The following is a 16,454-nucleotide window of genomic DNA, read 5'->3' as shown; positions in this document are numbered from 1 at the left end:
ATATGAGCGTGCGTCGGCATCACCGAGAGGCTCATTAAAACGCAGACTGAGGCACAACAGCCGGCAAGCACGACTGTAATGCGGGCGAGGAAGGGGCACAGGGTCCCTGGGACACTACCGGGAGCGATCTCTGAGCACCAAATCAAGAGCAGGCCCCGGGACAGGAAGGAAACTGGGGACAGTGGAAGAGGGAATGAGGCAATGGTGAAGGGATTGGTCCTTGATCATTGCACTCCGGAAACTCAGAGAGAGAGAGAGAGAACCAGGTGCAGCCCCCAAACACAACACAACACAGACTGGCAGCGGGTCCGGGGTGGAATCCAGAATCTGCATTTGGAACAGGTTGGCAGGCGGTTCTGGTAGGGAGCCTCATCTTTTTTGTTTTGGTTTCGAGGCCACGCCCGGCTGTGCTCACAGCACACTCCTGGCTCTGTGCTCAGGAAATCACTGCTGGCAGGCTCGGGGGACCAGCTGGGCTGCTGGGGATCGCACCCAAATTGGGCTTACGGAGAACACGCTCCGTCCCGGCACTGTACCTTCTCGCCAGGCCCCGGGAGCCGACTGGGAGGGGCCTCGACGTGACAGAGACCGATCCCTGCTCTGGAAGGCCGTGAGCACACGCAAGAATAGACAAGTCTGTTGGGTGAAGAGAAAAGGTGGCCCATGAAGGTAAATATGGGCGTTTATGGGAGAGTGACAGAATCCAGCAGCTATGTTCACTCCAGAAAACCATTAGGAAGAACAGAGAGTGGTAGATATTCAGGGGAGGCAGAGGCAGCGTGTCTGGGAGGCAAAGCGGTAGAGAGACGTGAAGAGAGGCGGAGGCCTGAGGCTTCTGTCCTGGCTCTATGCAACCAGCTGCAAATTCAAGCTCAATCCTCACTCAGCTCAGCAGGCCCTGATTCAAAATCTGCTTATCTGAGGGGGCTGGAGAGATAAGCGCAGCGAGGGGGGGCGGCTTGCCTCACACACACAACCAACCTGGGTTCCATCCCCCACACACGGTCCCCTGGGCCTGCCAGGAATGATTTCCGGGTGCAGAGCCAGGAGTAAGCCCTGAGCATTGATGGGTGTGGCCCCCATCCCCCAACCCCCCCAAATAAGTAAATAAAATTTGTTTATCTGAAACAGAACTTATAAATTCCCACTAAGTTCTAAAACAAGGAAGGCGACACAGTAGACGGCAAAGTGGGAACCGGAGCTGGTTAGCAAAGGCTGGATGTAACTTAGACAAACAAGAAGGGCAGGGGTCGTGCCGGTGGGGGAAGGAGCAGGAGCAACGACAAACAGGTCAAAGTAACTCTGGCCTTTAGAGGAGAGAGGCCAGAGAGACACCTGAGAGGTAGTGAGGCCCGTGCTCCGAAATGAAAAAAACTGGGTCAAATGGAATGAGGTACAGCGGCCTGAAAAAGTAGGACCTGATGTAGAGGGGGAGGGCTCCGGCGACGGAGACCCTCGGGAGGAAACGGCCGCTGAAATGGAGTTTGGGAGCAGACAAGATCCAAACAGCTCCCCAAAGCGTCTGCCCGGCCATGGCGGAAGCCGAACCTGCCCTGAGATCAGCCAGGCTTCTCAGGGGGTCTGCCAGCTGCAATACCCGGTTCAGCCAGTGAAAGCGGGGGATCTGGGTTCAGCACCCTGAATCCACCACAATGTTTATGGTGCTGAAGGCCACAACAAGCATGTCCCCCAAATCGTGAGTTGCATGGGCAAGGCACCGCGTGCAAGGACACACCTTCTTGCCGACCTGGACCCCAGTCAATGTTCCAGGCAGGATCCAATTTTTCTTTCTTTTTTTTTTTGGGGGGGGGTCACACACCCAGCATTGCTCAGGGCTTACTCCTGGCTCTGTACTCAGGAATTACTCCTGGTGGTGCTCGGGGGACCATATGGGATGCCGGGGATTGAACCCAGGTAGGCAACGTGCAAGGCAAACACCCTCCCCACTGTGCTATCGCTCCCGGCCCAGGATCAGCTTTTTCTAAGGGCAGTGGCTTACTAGTAAAATAACCAAATACCCTAAAACCTTGAAAAACTGTTTAAGGGGCAGCTGAATAGCGCTTTATACCCAGAGGACCACACACGGCCCCGACTGGATGCGTCGCCTGAGGAGCAAGGCACATTAGCTTGCAGGACTAGCAAATGGGCCTCCAGTGACTCCCCTAGGGCCAGTGGAATTCAGGCTGCCTGCCCAGAGCTCTCACCTTCCCTTTCTCTCTTACCCAAAGATTCCAAGAGACCCTGGTGCGCTTTAACACCTTTCAAAAGGCAGGACAACCTTTGATTTTGGCTGAATAGAGGATCCTTGAATCGCAACAAGTTAATCTCAATTAGCTCAGAAAATTGCTGACTGCACAGAGCAAAGAATAACCGGGTTATACGGGATACTCTCAGTATCCTGCTAATAATACCGGTTATACGGGATACTTTCAGTATTCTGCTAATAATACCGGTCCCTGCTAACAATTCCATCCCCTTAACTCCGCTTTACTTCCTCCTTCCGCATGTCCCTCTCCCCGAATGTCCCAAGGCCCTGGGGAAGAAGAATGTGCTGAGGACTGATGAGCTGGCCAGTGGGCTGAGTGCACACGTCACACGGGGGAGCCCTGGGTTCCGTCCCCAGCACTGCACGGTCCCCAGGCACCAACGGCTGTGAGCCCAAGACAAATCCACCTCCAGGTAAGCGCTGAGTACTGAAGAAAGAAGATACGGAGGGAACCGTGAGGGAAGCACACGAGGACGCGAGCCTGGCTCCAGGAGCCAAGGACAGCCGGACTCGGGAGAGGAAGAGGTCAGGGGCTGCAAAGATGACAAGGTACAAACTGACCAGACCAGACGTTTTCCTTCAAGGCAAGGGCGTGTTAGGTGTGTGACACTGACATAAACAAGAGATTGACCAGACAGGTGTGTGACACTGACGTAGGCAGGAGACTGACTAGACATGTTATTACACTGATATATCACTGTCTCACTGTCCCACTGTTTTTCCGCTGCTCATCAATTTGCTTGAGCGGGCACTAGTAACATCTCCATTGTGAGACCTGTTGTTACTATGTTTGGCATATCAAATATGCCAACAGGTAGCTTGTCAGGCTCTGCCATGTGGGCGGGATACTCTCGGTAGCTTGTCCAAGAGGGGCGGAGGAATCGAACCCGGGTAGGCCACGTGCAAGGCAAACACCCTACCCGCTGTGCTATCACTCCAGTCCTATATATATACAGGGCTTATATACTTCTTTATATTCTTATATATTTCTTATATATATGTATACACACACACATACACACACATATATAAGAAATTGACTAGACCAAATTTTTCCTTAATCGCCAGGGTGTGTGTGTGTATTGTGTGTGTGACACTGATCCACGCATTAAGCTTACACTGTGTTATACCTCTGCTCCATGTGATTTCACATTCACAACATGCTTAGATCATTTTCTAAGCACTGAAGACTACTTTTAAAGCCTTTTAAAATAAACAAACGAACGAGGAAGAAACAAAGACAGAATTTTTTTTTTCCCCTCTTTGGGTCACACCCGGCAATGCTCAGGGGTTACTCCTGGCTCATGCACTCAGGAATTACTCCTGGCAGTTCTCGGGGGACCATATGGGATGCCGGGGATCGAACCTGGGCCTGCCGCGTGCAAGGCAAACGCTCTACCCGCTGTGCTATTGCTCCGGCCCCCAAAGAGAGAAGTTTGAAAAAACAAACCAACCAACCCAAGAGTCCCCAGCGGGCGCTGCGGCCCAGCAGACTCACCTTCAGCCTCTTGAGCAGCCACTGCAGGAGGCCCTGCTGCGCGGCCTCGGTGCACATCTCCGGCCGGAACTCGGCCATGTTCTCCACGATGGCTGCAGGGAGACAGGGGGGTTAGTGGGGCGGGCGGCTCTGCGTCCACCTGCGGTGTTCACGCCTCCTCCCGCCGCCCTGTCCCGCTCAGGCTACCCAGGAGGCGCTGTGCTTCTCATGTCCCCTGCCAGGGGAGCCTCACGCCTGCAGAGATTACGTCGCCGGGGAAAGAAGGGGTGGATTTCCCGTAATCTGTGTCAGACACGAGGGGCCGCCCCTTCCTTCATTCTTGCCGCGCCCAAGTCCCAGAAAAAGGTGACAGAGACAGGAGCCAGCAGAGACCTGGGGCAAAGCCCAGGAATGGGGCTGCCACGGACTCGTCTTCCTTTCCAGGATGACCCGTTTGGGTCTCCAGTTCTTATTTAAGGGAAGCAAGCAGGGGCTTCACTGCACAAAATGCCGTGCCTATGAAGAAGGGAACGGCCATGTGGGCAGGGCTAGCTGTCGGGGACCCACAAGCAAAGTATCTTCCCTACAACGGTCCAACTGCTGTTTAATAAAAACTCAATAAGAAGGTCAACACAAGTTACTGCAAGCCAGACTGATAGCACAGTGGGTGGGGTGCTTGCCTTGCACGCGGCTGACCCGGACTCAGTCCCTGGCACCACACAGGGTGCCCTGAGCCCCACCAGGAGTGATTCCTGCAGGCAGAGTCAGGGGTAAGTCCCAAGTGCAAAACAAAAAGTTACTGCCTGACTGTGATATGAAAGAAGGGAACATTTAAAAAAAAAATTGTCTCCAGCCCCATGGCTGCTTGTCCTGCCCCGGGACGTTCCAGCACAGAGCCCCGTGTCCCTGGAGGGGGCCCGGGACACGCTGGGTTTGGGCTGAGAGAGAAAGCACGGCTCCAAAACGCTTCCACGGTCAGTCTCGGGAAGAAGTTCCAGGACGAGTGGGGAGCACGAAACCTGCCGGAGACGAGGGTGGCAGGGGGCCGCTGAGCGGTGGGGACCCTCACAGCACTTCGAATTACTCCCGGATGGGATCCGCACACTTGGAGCAGCCTCTCGTGCCTTTGCCGTCTTCTTCACCGTCCGCGGCCCAGAGCCCCACCGGGCAGGAGACAAACAGGCTCCCTGCTGCGCCAGGCCCTCCCTAGCTCGGGCAAGCTCCTGCCCATCCCTCTGCCCGCCAGAGTGCCGGGGCCCACACAGCACGGTTCTGCTCTCCCCCACAGCCGGGCCCAGACCAAGCTTTTGCAGGAGTCGCTCCCTGGCGGGCGGGCGGGGCGGCCCCTCCCTGCTCCCTGCGCCCCCCCACACCCGTCGGGAGACTCTCCCTCCTCACGGCCATCAAGTTCACTGGGCCGAACTTCGCCGAGACCATTTGTCACCCTGCGTTCTCCCTCCTCTTGGCACGACCCAGGCCCATCCATCTTCCTCTTCAGGAGGAGAATCAAGACTAATTAATCTCCACTCTCCCCTCGGGCTTCTCGTCGGACCTGACAGACTGGAGCACCCTGGCCGGGAGACGGGCCCCTCCCGGGGCTGGCCCCAGCGGGTCTCGGGTGCCGTGGCCCTTCTGGGGGCAGTCAGTGTGGGCTTGTGGCCAGGGGGCGCGGCCGGACCCTGGCTGGAGACGAGCCCCTGAGCCGCAGGCCGAGGGACTGCTGGCTTCTCTCCTCGGACCCCCTGGGGGCGAGGCCTGCCCTCCTCTTTACAATAATCTTCGCAGAGGGCAGCTGCGAAGCTACAAGAGGAATCTGGGTGCACACAAAAGCAGCCTAGAGGGAATCTAATCTTATCAGAATTTCTACTTCTGCCGGCCTCGCTCATTCCTCAAGCCGCTCAGAGAGACGTCAGCTGGGTCTACCCGACAGCTGCAGTGATAAAGAGGACCCCCTCGAAGCCCGGTTTTAAACAAGGCTCCTGGCGTGGCAACTTCATTTGGGAGGGGGCGTGGGGGGCGCAGAGGGAAGGTGGCGGGAAGGCGGGGAGGAGGGGGCACGGCCAAGATAACAATGGTATCCCCCTGGCAGCTTGCACGGTGAATGACACCTAAGGAAAGCAGCAGTAATTCTTTTCCAATAAAATGTCCTATAAAGACACACTTGTCTCAAAGTGTGTTGTTGCACCCAAGTGGAAGTGGGACGGGAATCCAACAGAAGGGGCTTACGACTGCGGAAAAGCTACCCCACGGCGAGAACACAGCACCCCGACACCGCCCTGCACTCGCGCCACCCCGAGTTTCGCAGGCAGAGGCCTCAGCTCGAGGAGCAGCTCTGGCCCAGGGAGGTCAGCGACCACCCGGGGGCTCTGCCTCATTAGCCGGGGTCAAGCAGGAGCAACAGGTACACAGAAGCTGGCAGGGGGGTCTTCGGCTCTGAAAACGCTGCTTGGGAACACAAGGAACAAAACACTCCTGCCATGATGTGGCTGGAGGGGAAGGGAAACAGAAGGCCCCAACACACACGCACACACACACATACACACACACACATGGACACGCACAAATATACACATGAACATAGACATGGGCACACATTGACATGGATGGACAGGGACACACACAGACATGCATGCAAATATACATGAACATGGACACACACAAAGACATGCACAAAAGTACACATGAACATAGACATGGACACATATACATGTGCACACACACAGACATAGGCATGAATGTACACACACGCGGACACGGGCAGGGACATGGACACACACACAGACACGGACACTGGGCGGCTCACCCAGGGTGTTGTGGACGCCGTCGGCCTCTTCCTTCACAGACTCGTCCAGGCGCTCCAGATTCTGCACAAGCAGCGCCACCACTTGTCCGTCCACCTTCCATCACAGGAGGCAAAGGAGAGGGACATGGTCACATAGCTGCCCCGCCAGGCTCCCGTGCCCGCACCCCCTTTGTTCCTGGGCACGGAGCTCAGCAGAGCCCCCGAGGTCTACAGAGCCAGCTCCAACCACTTTGGGGGTGGGGTGGGGGAGGGTGCCACACCCAGTGCTGCTGAGGGCTCACTCACTCCCGGCCGGGCTCCGAGAACACAGGGGATGCAGGCCAGCCGTGTGCAAGGCAAAGTCCCTCCCCGCTGTGCTCTCTCACCAACAACCCCCCGCCCGCCCCCCCCCCCGCTTCTTCTGAGCCGCGCAGTGACCCCTGAGCAGGGCGCGGGCAGCCCGTTATCCCCGAGTTAAGAGGAGCTGAGGGAGGCAGAGTCGACGCGTGCTCACACAGGGAGCGCAGACAGCGCCTGCACAGAAACCCGACAACGTCCTGCTGCCCGGTGCCACGGAAACCCCCCCAAACAGGCCAGCTGGAGTCAGGCCGGCGGTTCACTCGGAGGTACAGAGTTCGAAATGCGGTACCGTGAGGCTGAGTTGGGTCGCCGGCCTGCCGTACCTCACACAGACCAAGACATAAGGCTGAACTCGAAGGTCACTCACCCTCCGTACAGCTATGAAGTGATGGACAGTCCCCAACAGTAGGGTCAACTCTTTTTTTTTTTTAACTTTAAGCAAGGACTGGAGCGATAGCATAGCACAGCGGGTAGGGTGTTTGCCTTGCATGAGGCCAACCCAGGTTCGATTCCTCCATCCCTCTCGGAAAGCCCGGCAAGCTACCAAGAGTATCCCGCCCGCACAGTAGAGCCTGGCAAGCTCCCCATGGCATATTCGATATGCCAAAAACAGTAACAACAAGTCTCGTGATGGAGACATCACTGATGCCCACTCGAGCAGATTGATGAACAACGGACGCCAGTGCTACAGGGCTACTATAAGCAAAAGGCATCTAGAAGGAAAGTCCTTTTCATCTTGCTGCGCATACGACACTGGAGGCAGCTGCCCACCGTCACCAGTGAACTAGGCAGACGGAGGGCAGCTTCGGGCAGCTTGCACTGAAGAGGGGTTAGTGGGGACGGTGCCCACGGTCAGCGGGGAGAGGTCTAGATTACTTCTGGTGAATGTCAAACGCCCTCCCGAAGAGTGCACGGAAGGAACAGGAGGCTCTGTGTTCGGACTGCACCCGGGGCACCCGAGAGCCTCTTTCCCTTGTTCGACTCGCGCCACCCTTGGCGAGGAGCCACTCAGGAGATCAAGCCTCAGAAAGGCCGGGCTGCTGGACGGCAGACACCACACTCTCGTTTTCCCGGGATTTCGCTCTTCGGGCGGGCGCAGAAACTTCTGCTCGATGTAGAAACATGTGCTGCAGTCAGATTCGCTCTTCGGGCGGGCGCAGAAACTTCTGCTCGATGTAGAAACATGTGCTGCAGTCAGATCCGGACATACACTTCTTCACGGGCTCTCCTGTAATCCTCAGGTTTTTACCCCACTTTTTTTTTTCCTTTTTTGCTTCTGGGTCATACACAGTGGGGCGCAGGGGCTACTCCCAGCTCTGTGCTCAGGGGACTCTGTGGTGCTGGGAATCCAGCCTGGTGCTCTCACGAGCAAGGCCATGCTCAGAGAGTCAAGCAGTCCACCCCCCACCCCCACCCCAGGGCTCTTCATAGCTGTTTTGTGTCACTGGGTGGTTCCCCCACCCCCTTTGGTTGTGGGGCTACTACACCCAGCTCTGTGCCCAGGAGTCACTCCTGGTGAAGGTCGGGAGCCACGCGTGGTGCCAGGGCTCCAACCCTGGCCGGCTGCGTGCCAGGCAACGCCTCGACCACTGTATTCTCTCTCAGGCCCCCGCATGACTCTTTTCACAGCTGTGGGAGTTACAGCCTGGGCGCTCCCGGGCCCCCAGGGGCCACACCTGTTGGTCCCACTGCGGAGGGGAAACTGAGGTTGGAGCCCCAGCTTTTCTACAGGCAGGGCACCTGCTCCAAGACGTGAACCAGCTCCCCCGTCGGCAACCCCCGCCGTCTACAGGGGAGAACAGAGACAGGCTAAAGGGGCCTGAGCGAGGTCACAGGGCGAGGGGCGGGAATGACCCAGCCTGAGACGCGATTCTCGCCCCTGGACCCTTGCAAGCTGGGGAGGAAGGAAAGAGCGAGAAGGAGGAGGAGGGAGAGGAGGGAGAGGATTCCATTCAGCTGCTCCAGACACGGCTCACACTGAGGCTGCGCCTGATGGGGCGGCCAGAGGCCCCGAGCCCGACAGGAGGTTTCCACTGCTCTTCCCGGGCGAGACTCAAGGAAGAGTCCGGAAGCCGGGACAGAGGCCGGGGTACCAGGGGCTGATGTGTGGTCTCGGAATCACCAGGAAAAGGGTGTCTTTTGCAGGCCCTCCTTTTCTCCTCTCTGGCCCGGCGCGGGGAACACGGAAAGCCCCCAGTGGCGAATGAGGGAGCCAGCCATCCAGCACTAGAGAGCGCCCGGAGATGCAGGGAGAGCTGTTCGCCCTTCTTGGACTAAGGAGATAAACAATCTTGCTCTCAAATCTCACAGCCGGCAACATCTTCACCCCAGAAATCCACGGCGCTGTTTTCCTTAATTAATTGGACAATTTGAGTATGTGAGAGAAAACAGAGACACGTCTGGGGGGAGAAATATGAACCATGTCACAGTTTGTTTTTCCCTAAATCACTCTGATTGACTTATAATCTCCCTGATCCTGAGGCACCGACACCCGGCCCGGCTGGGGACCGCGCCGCTCGTCAGCTCTGCAAAATGTGCCACCAGTTTCCACTGCCGATGGCTGCTTTTATCTGCCACTCGTCTCGTACTTCCCTTGGTTTTCAGTTATAGCTGCCACTTCTGCAAAGTGGTGGGGACCGTGGCAGGCAGCAACGCATTCAAATCCCAGAACTGAGTGGTTACGGACAATGGGTGTCTGGCTGGAGAAAAATCTTTTCTTCTTGCTACGGAAATCTAAGTTCTAACCGATGACCTTTTTAAGCTTGCAAAGTGTGAGACTTTATGCTTAGCTGGGTTAAATGCAATTTTTATCTGATTGCAGGAGGGTCAAAGCAGTCAAAATACATTTAGTTCAGAAAAACCTTGGAAAAATATTTATAGTATGCATAGTTTCTTGGATATCATCTTGCACGAAGCACAAATTAGCATTCTGTCTGACTCCCTTCTAGCCCTGTGGGTCTACCACCTTCATGCCTTATTTCTTAATTCATTCATTTATTTTCTTGACCAGTGACTAAGTCAGAAACTGAACATAAATCCTGCCTAGGGATTAGCGCATCAGCCGGAGCAACGCTGGCTTTGGAAATCCTGACTGTTTTAAGGCTGATGTTTTCTGATAAGTCGCTGGTTAGCAAGCCTTCTAAACCATGGTTTCTTAAACTTTTGCCATTTGAGACTCTTTTTCACCAGTGAACTTTCAAAATATGTGATAACAGTTACATAAAATACAAACATAGGGGTCAGAGACAGGATACAGGGGTCAGTACTCATGCCCTGCATGCAGCTGACACCAGTTCGATCCCTGGTATCACCCCCCAAAAAAAACACTGCCAGGTGTGGTCCAGGAGGGCCCCTGAGCATCACCAGGTGTGGTCCTGGAAGCACCCGAGTACCCCCAGGTGTGGCCCTGGAGCTCCCGGGCAGCACTTGGGATGCCCCTCAAATTATAAATTCATACAAAATAAAGCAGGTAAATCTAACATTTACTGGTGCTGAGTCCTAACTTTAAGACACGCTGTGTAACTGTCCACATTAGCTCAGTCCTGAGGGGGGTTCCAACAGGTAGGTCCCACCGAGACCAAACAGGAACAGGACCAGGCTCCCTCCACGAGATAGGAAGGATGGGTGCAGGAGCAGGGGGGAATCCGGGAAGGCTGGCTTGGAAGAAGGCCTTTTCTCCTGAGTGCAACCTCGGCCGACAAACTTTCTCAACCATTAGGCTGGAGTGTCCTATCTCAAAGAACCCCAAAAAATAAAATATTGGGAAAAAAAATAACAGGAACCAAAAATCAAAGTCCACAATGATGAGTCGTTTTGGGGACTCCCGTGAGGAACACGCCACGACACAACTGACGGCTGGTGCCAGCGCCCAGTGAGACGGAAGCTTCTCTCCTAGGCGCTTGGGTCCTTTACGGCCGGCTGCCGAGAGGCTGCTTGGAAACGCTGGCCGAGGGGTGACTCAGGGCAGGTCCCCGACAGCACCCCTGCACGCTGAGTGTGAGCCGAGAGGCAGCGCTGCTGGGGGCCTGACCCCACAGCGGCACAGGACAGCTAGTGTGTAAGCGCCAGAGCGGGGGTGGTCTCCCCCATCCTACTGAGGAGCTAGGACGACAACCAAAGCGCAGGGGAGGGTGGGGCAGGGTGACACAGAAGGACGATCACACACTAATGAGGGAAACCCCCGAAGTGAGCACAGAACTGAGGTGAGCAGAGGGGCCCTGGAAAGGGGGAAGGGAGGGGAGTGATAGGATGGCGGGGTCCCGGGGGGGGGGGGCAGTGGTGGGAAGACCATGGTACTCTGTGCTCATGGACGGGAGAGGGACACTCCCCCTGAAGCACTGAGCCTCCTGAACCAGCGCCATCCCGATACAGACCCGCAAAGGCCCCCCGAGTCAAGGACGAGCACTAAACGGCAGGACCACCCACGGCAGCAAACCCCGCCCACGCCCGCCTGCTACCGAGGCCTCTAGGGGTCTGGCCCAGCCCTGCTGCTCTGTGCTCACCGAAGGGCTTTGGCGCTCCTGCCCCCGTGCACCGGCTCATTTCTGCTCCAGGACCCAGGACTCAGTTTCCCTTGGGTCATTCTGCGGGGCTGGATTCCTACTGCCATCCAGAGGCCAGCTTCCACCCTGGCCACTGGTGTGGCTGATTTCCCACATCGCTTTATTTTTATTTTTTTGCTTTTTGGGTCACATCCGGCGATGCTCAGGGATTACTCCTGGCTCTGCACTCAGGAATTACGCCTGGCGTGCTCGGGGGACCATATGGGATGTCGCGAGTTGAACCCAGGTCGGCCGCGTGCATGGCAAATGCTCTCCCTGCTGTGCTATTGCTCTGGCCCGCATGGCTTTACTCTGTGGGACAAAGGATCGCCTTTCCTCCCACTTATCTACTGCCTCCCCTCATGTATGCGAGCACATGTGCTCCCCAGAAGCACGTCTGTCAGTCCCGGTAGGAACCTGGTTCATACCCAGTTCCTGTATGTTGAATCTTGTTATGCACTCAGTACCGGCTGTGGGCAAATGGACGTCAGGGCAGTGCGCCGGCCTGGCCATCGGCCTCCAGCCAGACCCACAAGCGTTCGGGGCTTGGGCAGGCTCCCCAAGGGTCAGGCTGGGCCCACGGGCCTCCTGTGAAGCTCTTCCCTGGACAGGCTGCACTTCCCCTGGCGGGGGCGGCTTCATCCCTCATCTCGGGGATGCCAGCGCTGCCCATGCCCTCCTCGACTCCTCCACACGGGCCCCTGTTCTGCTCCAGTTCCAGAGCCAGCCCCCAACAACAGCCCTCCGCGGCCCATCTGGCGTCATCACCACACAGGGGCTCTGCTTACAATTCTGTTTTTCTTCTAAAGGACCAAACCTCTGTCTTCCCATGTCTTATTTAGGCTCCAGCCCACCAAATTTTTCTTGCTTTCATTTTTAGCATTTGCTCAAGTGCTTTTTTTTTTTTTTTTTTGAGACATCTGTTGAAATGGGGGGAAATTTTCCTTTTTGGTTAAACTCAACGCTGTCTAACACTTTACCATGTGGCAGACGGCACAGGCCATTTGAACCTGACACTCACCCAGTGGTTGCCATGTGCCAGGCATCGTGCCTGTATGAAGATAACGGCCAACACCTAGGCGGTGTTTTGTCACAGACACGATTCTAAAGCTACCTGAGGGGCTGGAGCGATAGCACAGTGGGTGGAGCATTTGCCTTTCACGTGGCTGACCAGGATTTAATTCCCAGCATCCCATATGGTCCCGCCAGGAGTAATTCCTAAGTGTAGAGCCAGGAGTAACCCCTGTGCATCGCTGGGTGTGACCCAAAAAGCAAAAAAAATAAATAAGTAAGGCTATCTGCAATATCTCCTTTCTTCCTCTCCACGGCCCCTCTCTCCCAGATGAGGCCGGTCACAGAGAGGGGAGGCACCTCTCCCTGGGACATACTGCAGGGGAGCGACGGAGACACAACTCAGAAAGACAAACACGAAAAGACACTGTGACCTCACACAGCACGGGCCGGTGCGTCCAGAGCACTGGGGAGCACTGGGGAGCACGGGTTGTGGAGAGGAGTCTGAGGCAGCCTCACAGGACTCGGCGGGGGGTGTGGGGGGGAGCATTCCAGGCCAGGTGTGCCAGGCTGCATGGAGTCTGAACTGCCAGGTGCCTGCCACGTTCTCAGAAAATTACCCCGAAGTGAGTCTACCTATTGTCCCGGCTACCACAGGAACTGCTGCAAAGCTCAAGTAAACATTTGCCCATTTGGGGGAGGGGGAAGGGGGCAATACGTAACAGCAGTGGCGATGACCCAAACTCGAGACCCCAAGGAGACCGCAGCCCGACAGCACAGGAAGTCCCACCTCCGCTCAGGCAGTCCGGGGCCCCCAAATTCAAACTCAGAGGACACTTCACCCCTTAACCTCGGAGGACACTTTATCCAACTCCTTCCTGCACGGTCAACAAAGGGAGGCCCTCCGGGGACTCTACACCCTGATCTTTCGGGGGGCTCCTGGTCGGCGGCAGACAAGCCGAGAGTGGACGGCCGAGCACCCAGGAATGTCCGACTCTGTGAGCCCATCAGCTGCAAACCCTGCAGTCCTTAAAAGCAAACCCAAACCTAAACCAACAACAAAAAAACCCCAAACCTAAACAAAACCAACAGAATCCGCCAACCCCCTCCCATACCACCCCCCTATTCCGGCAGCTTCCAAGGGCTTCCAGGCTGAGGATGAACTGCTCCTTTCTGAACAATGAAACCTGCAAGATTCAGCATTTGTTGGTGGGTTTGGCAACACGGGCTGCACAAAGGGGGCTTTTGTGTGAAGGCTGCTTCTGGGCTTCACAGGCGGCAGCCCGGCAGCTATTCACACAGGGGAAGGCTGGTAATTAAAATCGGCCCAGGCCCAGGAGGGAAGGCTCGCTCAGGGCCACTGCAATTAACCCCTGGAAGGTAAGCCTACACAAAGGACAGGCTGGGGACACAGGGGGCGGGGGGACATGGTGGAGGAACACAGCACGTTCAGAGGTGTCTCAAAACAAAAGGACGGCCCAGCATCATCCCCTTTCTGCAGTGCTCAAAGGGAACAGAGAGGTCCTTAATTCTTTCTAGCCAACAAACACACACACACACACACACACACACACACACACACACACACACACACGGGAAAAAAAAAAAACAATAAAAAACATGTGCCGGTTCACTCGAGGAAGGCACTTGGAAGAAAAACAGCGCTAGGAATTTTCATCACGCCCAGTCGCAGATGGCCCTGCTGGACAGACGCCCTGCTCTCCGTGAGAGCCAGCCCTCGAAGCCAGGGGCCACTGCCCCTCTCGTCCCACCAAATGCCAGCAGGCAGCGGGGCACACGGGCCAAGGCTGGACAGGAGGGGCGGGGGTGGACATTTTAGCAAGAGGGTCTGGAGAAATCCCAGGACAGCAGAGAGGAAAGAAAGCCACGCGTCCCAGGGGCGGCGGGCAGCTTGGTGGGAGGTCGGCCCCCGGGGGTGCTGGGGAAGGGACTAGAGCACCCCTGGCTCCTGGCCAGCTCCCACCATCGCGCACGCTGGCTTTCTTGGAGCAAGCATCCAGAGACGCTGCCTCTGCGGCTCTGGTCTGAGCTGGGCCGGGAGGTGCTGTGGGTCGCAGGCGGGAGCTGCAGCTCCTCCCGGAGTGGGCTGGGGAGATGGTTCTGGATTCTGACACCCTGGGCTCCCCTGGCTCTACTGTGATGGCGACACGGGTGAAGGGGCAAAGTATGCGAGAACTCAGAGCACAAAGGCCATGGTCAGCGGGAACACAGCTTGGGAGGGGGCGAGGGGTGGAGAAGCAGAGCACAGAGATGGAGAGAACCTGGGTTCGAGCCCCGGCAGCGGCCGTTCCTGCCTCCCCCCTCCCCTCAACTGCAGAGCCAGAAGTGGGAATAAGGACAGTAACGGCCCGGAGAGGGTCCCACGAGATGACAGGCAGGCTGTCCACAGCAGACACACGGGGCCAGGGCCTCTGCAGCCCCTTACTGACGCGGCCACAAAGAGATAAAGGACCCTAGCAGTGGCACTTCTTTTTTTTAAAATCTTTTTGTTGTTGTTTTGGGGCCACACCTGGCGATGCTCAGGGGTTACTTCTGACTCTGCACTCAGGAATTACTCCTGGTGGTGTGCACAGGACCAAATGGATGCCGGGGACCCAACCCAGTCTGCCGCGTGCCAGGCACCCGCTCCACCTGGTGCACTGCCGCCCCGGCCCTGAGAACACGTCTATTCTCTTCCCCGCCTCCCCGTTCAGCTGAGCCCTGAAACCCGCCCCACGGCACGCAGACAGTGCCAACGGCGCCTCTGCGACCACACTTGCCATCACCAGGTTTACTTGTTTATTTGGGTTTGGGGGCCACCCCCGGTGGTGCTCAGGGCTGACCCCTGACTCGGTGCTCGGACACCTGAGAACGCTGGAGATGGGACCTGGGTCGGCCACGTGCCAAGGCAAGGCCGTGGCCCAGACTCGCTGCTGAGACTTACCAGAGAGTCGATGAGGACCTCCGCCCCCTCCTCACTCTCGTGCAGGGTGTCGATGTCCGTTAGCTCCTGGAGCAAATCCACCACCGCGATGGACACATGTGGGAAAACGTCAAGGGACTCAAACGCACTCGGTCAGATCCCACAGATCCTCCCTTCCCCGTAGCCCTGGGCTCCTGCGTCTCCGTCTTGGTTCCTCCTGCAACCTCTCCCCTGAGCGCAGCACCCTGGGCGGGGTTCAAGTTCCTCCCACAGGACTCGACTTGCCATCGGTGGCGCCCTCAGCGGCGCCCACGGGCTCCCACAGTCTCTCCCCTCCCGCTACCTTCCCGGTAGCCCCTCGGGCTCCCTGCGCTTCCAGAAGCCGCCAGACTTCAAACCGATCGCCGGGGAGGTTGCGGGGAGGGGAGAAACAGGCCAGCACCCTTCACCCCAGCTCGCAATTTAAATGCTCGGGATTCCGCATCGGCTTAGGCCGCCGCTCGGGCAGCCGGTTCACCTTCAGAGGCGGTAACGATTTCTGAGACCGAGAGGGCGAGCACCCACCGGGGAGCGCGAGGAGACCCGAGCAGGCCGAAATTGGTGGGGAAAGGCGGAGGGAAGGCGGCGGGCAGGGCCGCCACAGACCTCATCGACTTCCCTTTCCCTGGGTACCCGACCGCTCTGGCCCCCGGCAAAGGAAAAAGCAGCGGGAGGAGTAAAGGGCGGCCGCACGGGGCGCAAGGGATGACAGCAGGACACATGAAGGGAAAGGAAACCCACACTTGGACCCTGCAAGGCAGGATGAAGTCTCGGCCCCGGCCCCCACCCCCGTGCTGGCCGCTGAGTAATCTGCATCTACCAAATGCCTGTGGTGAATAATAATCCACAGGCTCTGATCATCCGAGTTTGCCAAATGCCTTTGACGGCGGCGACGGCAAATCCATTCTTCATTCTGGGCCTCACTTTCTCTCCACAGTGAAACGGGGAAGGGACATCCAAGGCACCGGCGAGCAAGAAGCCACGTGGAACAAATGAGGAATATAAATGACAGGGACGAGGGGCCGCTGGGAAAAGGGTCTCGGGCAGCTGGAGAT

At 57.0% G+C, this 16,454-nt stretch overlaps 1 protein-coding gene across 1 annotated transcript in view; it reads right to left on the bottom strand.

The window, feature by feature from the left end:
- Window positions 1-16,454, bottom strand: part of CTNNBL1 (catenin beta like 1) — a 185,939-nt gene that overhangs the window by 95,539 nt on the left and 73,946 nt on the right. The window contains exons 5-7 of the mRNA XM_004612494.3: window positions 15,382-15,479; window positions 6,547-6,640; window positions 3,765-3,856 (exon numbers count right to left, since the gene is read on the bottom strand). Coding sequence (XP_004612551.1) covers window positions 3,765-3,856; window positions 6,547-6,640; window positions 15,382-15,479 — 284 coding nt within the window. The remainder of the gene's footprint in view (window positions 1-3,764; window positions 3,857-6,546; window positions 6,641-15,381; window positions 15,480-16,454) is intronic.

This window comes from Sorex araneus, chromosome 5 (assembly GCF_027595985.1).
Source record: "Sorex araneus isolate mSorAra2 chromosome 5, mSorAra2.pri, whole genome shotgun sequence".
Classification (NCBI taxonomy): domain Eukaryota; kingdom Metazoa; phylum Chordata; class Mammalia; order Eulipotyphla; family Soricidae; genus Sorex; species Sorex araneus.
This window is presented reverse-complemented; position numbering and strand designations above follow the sequence as displayed.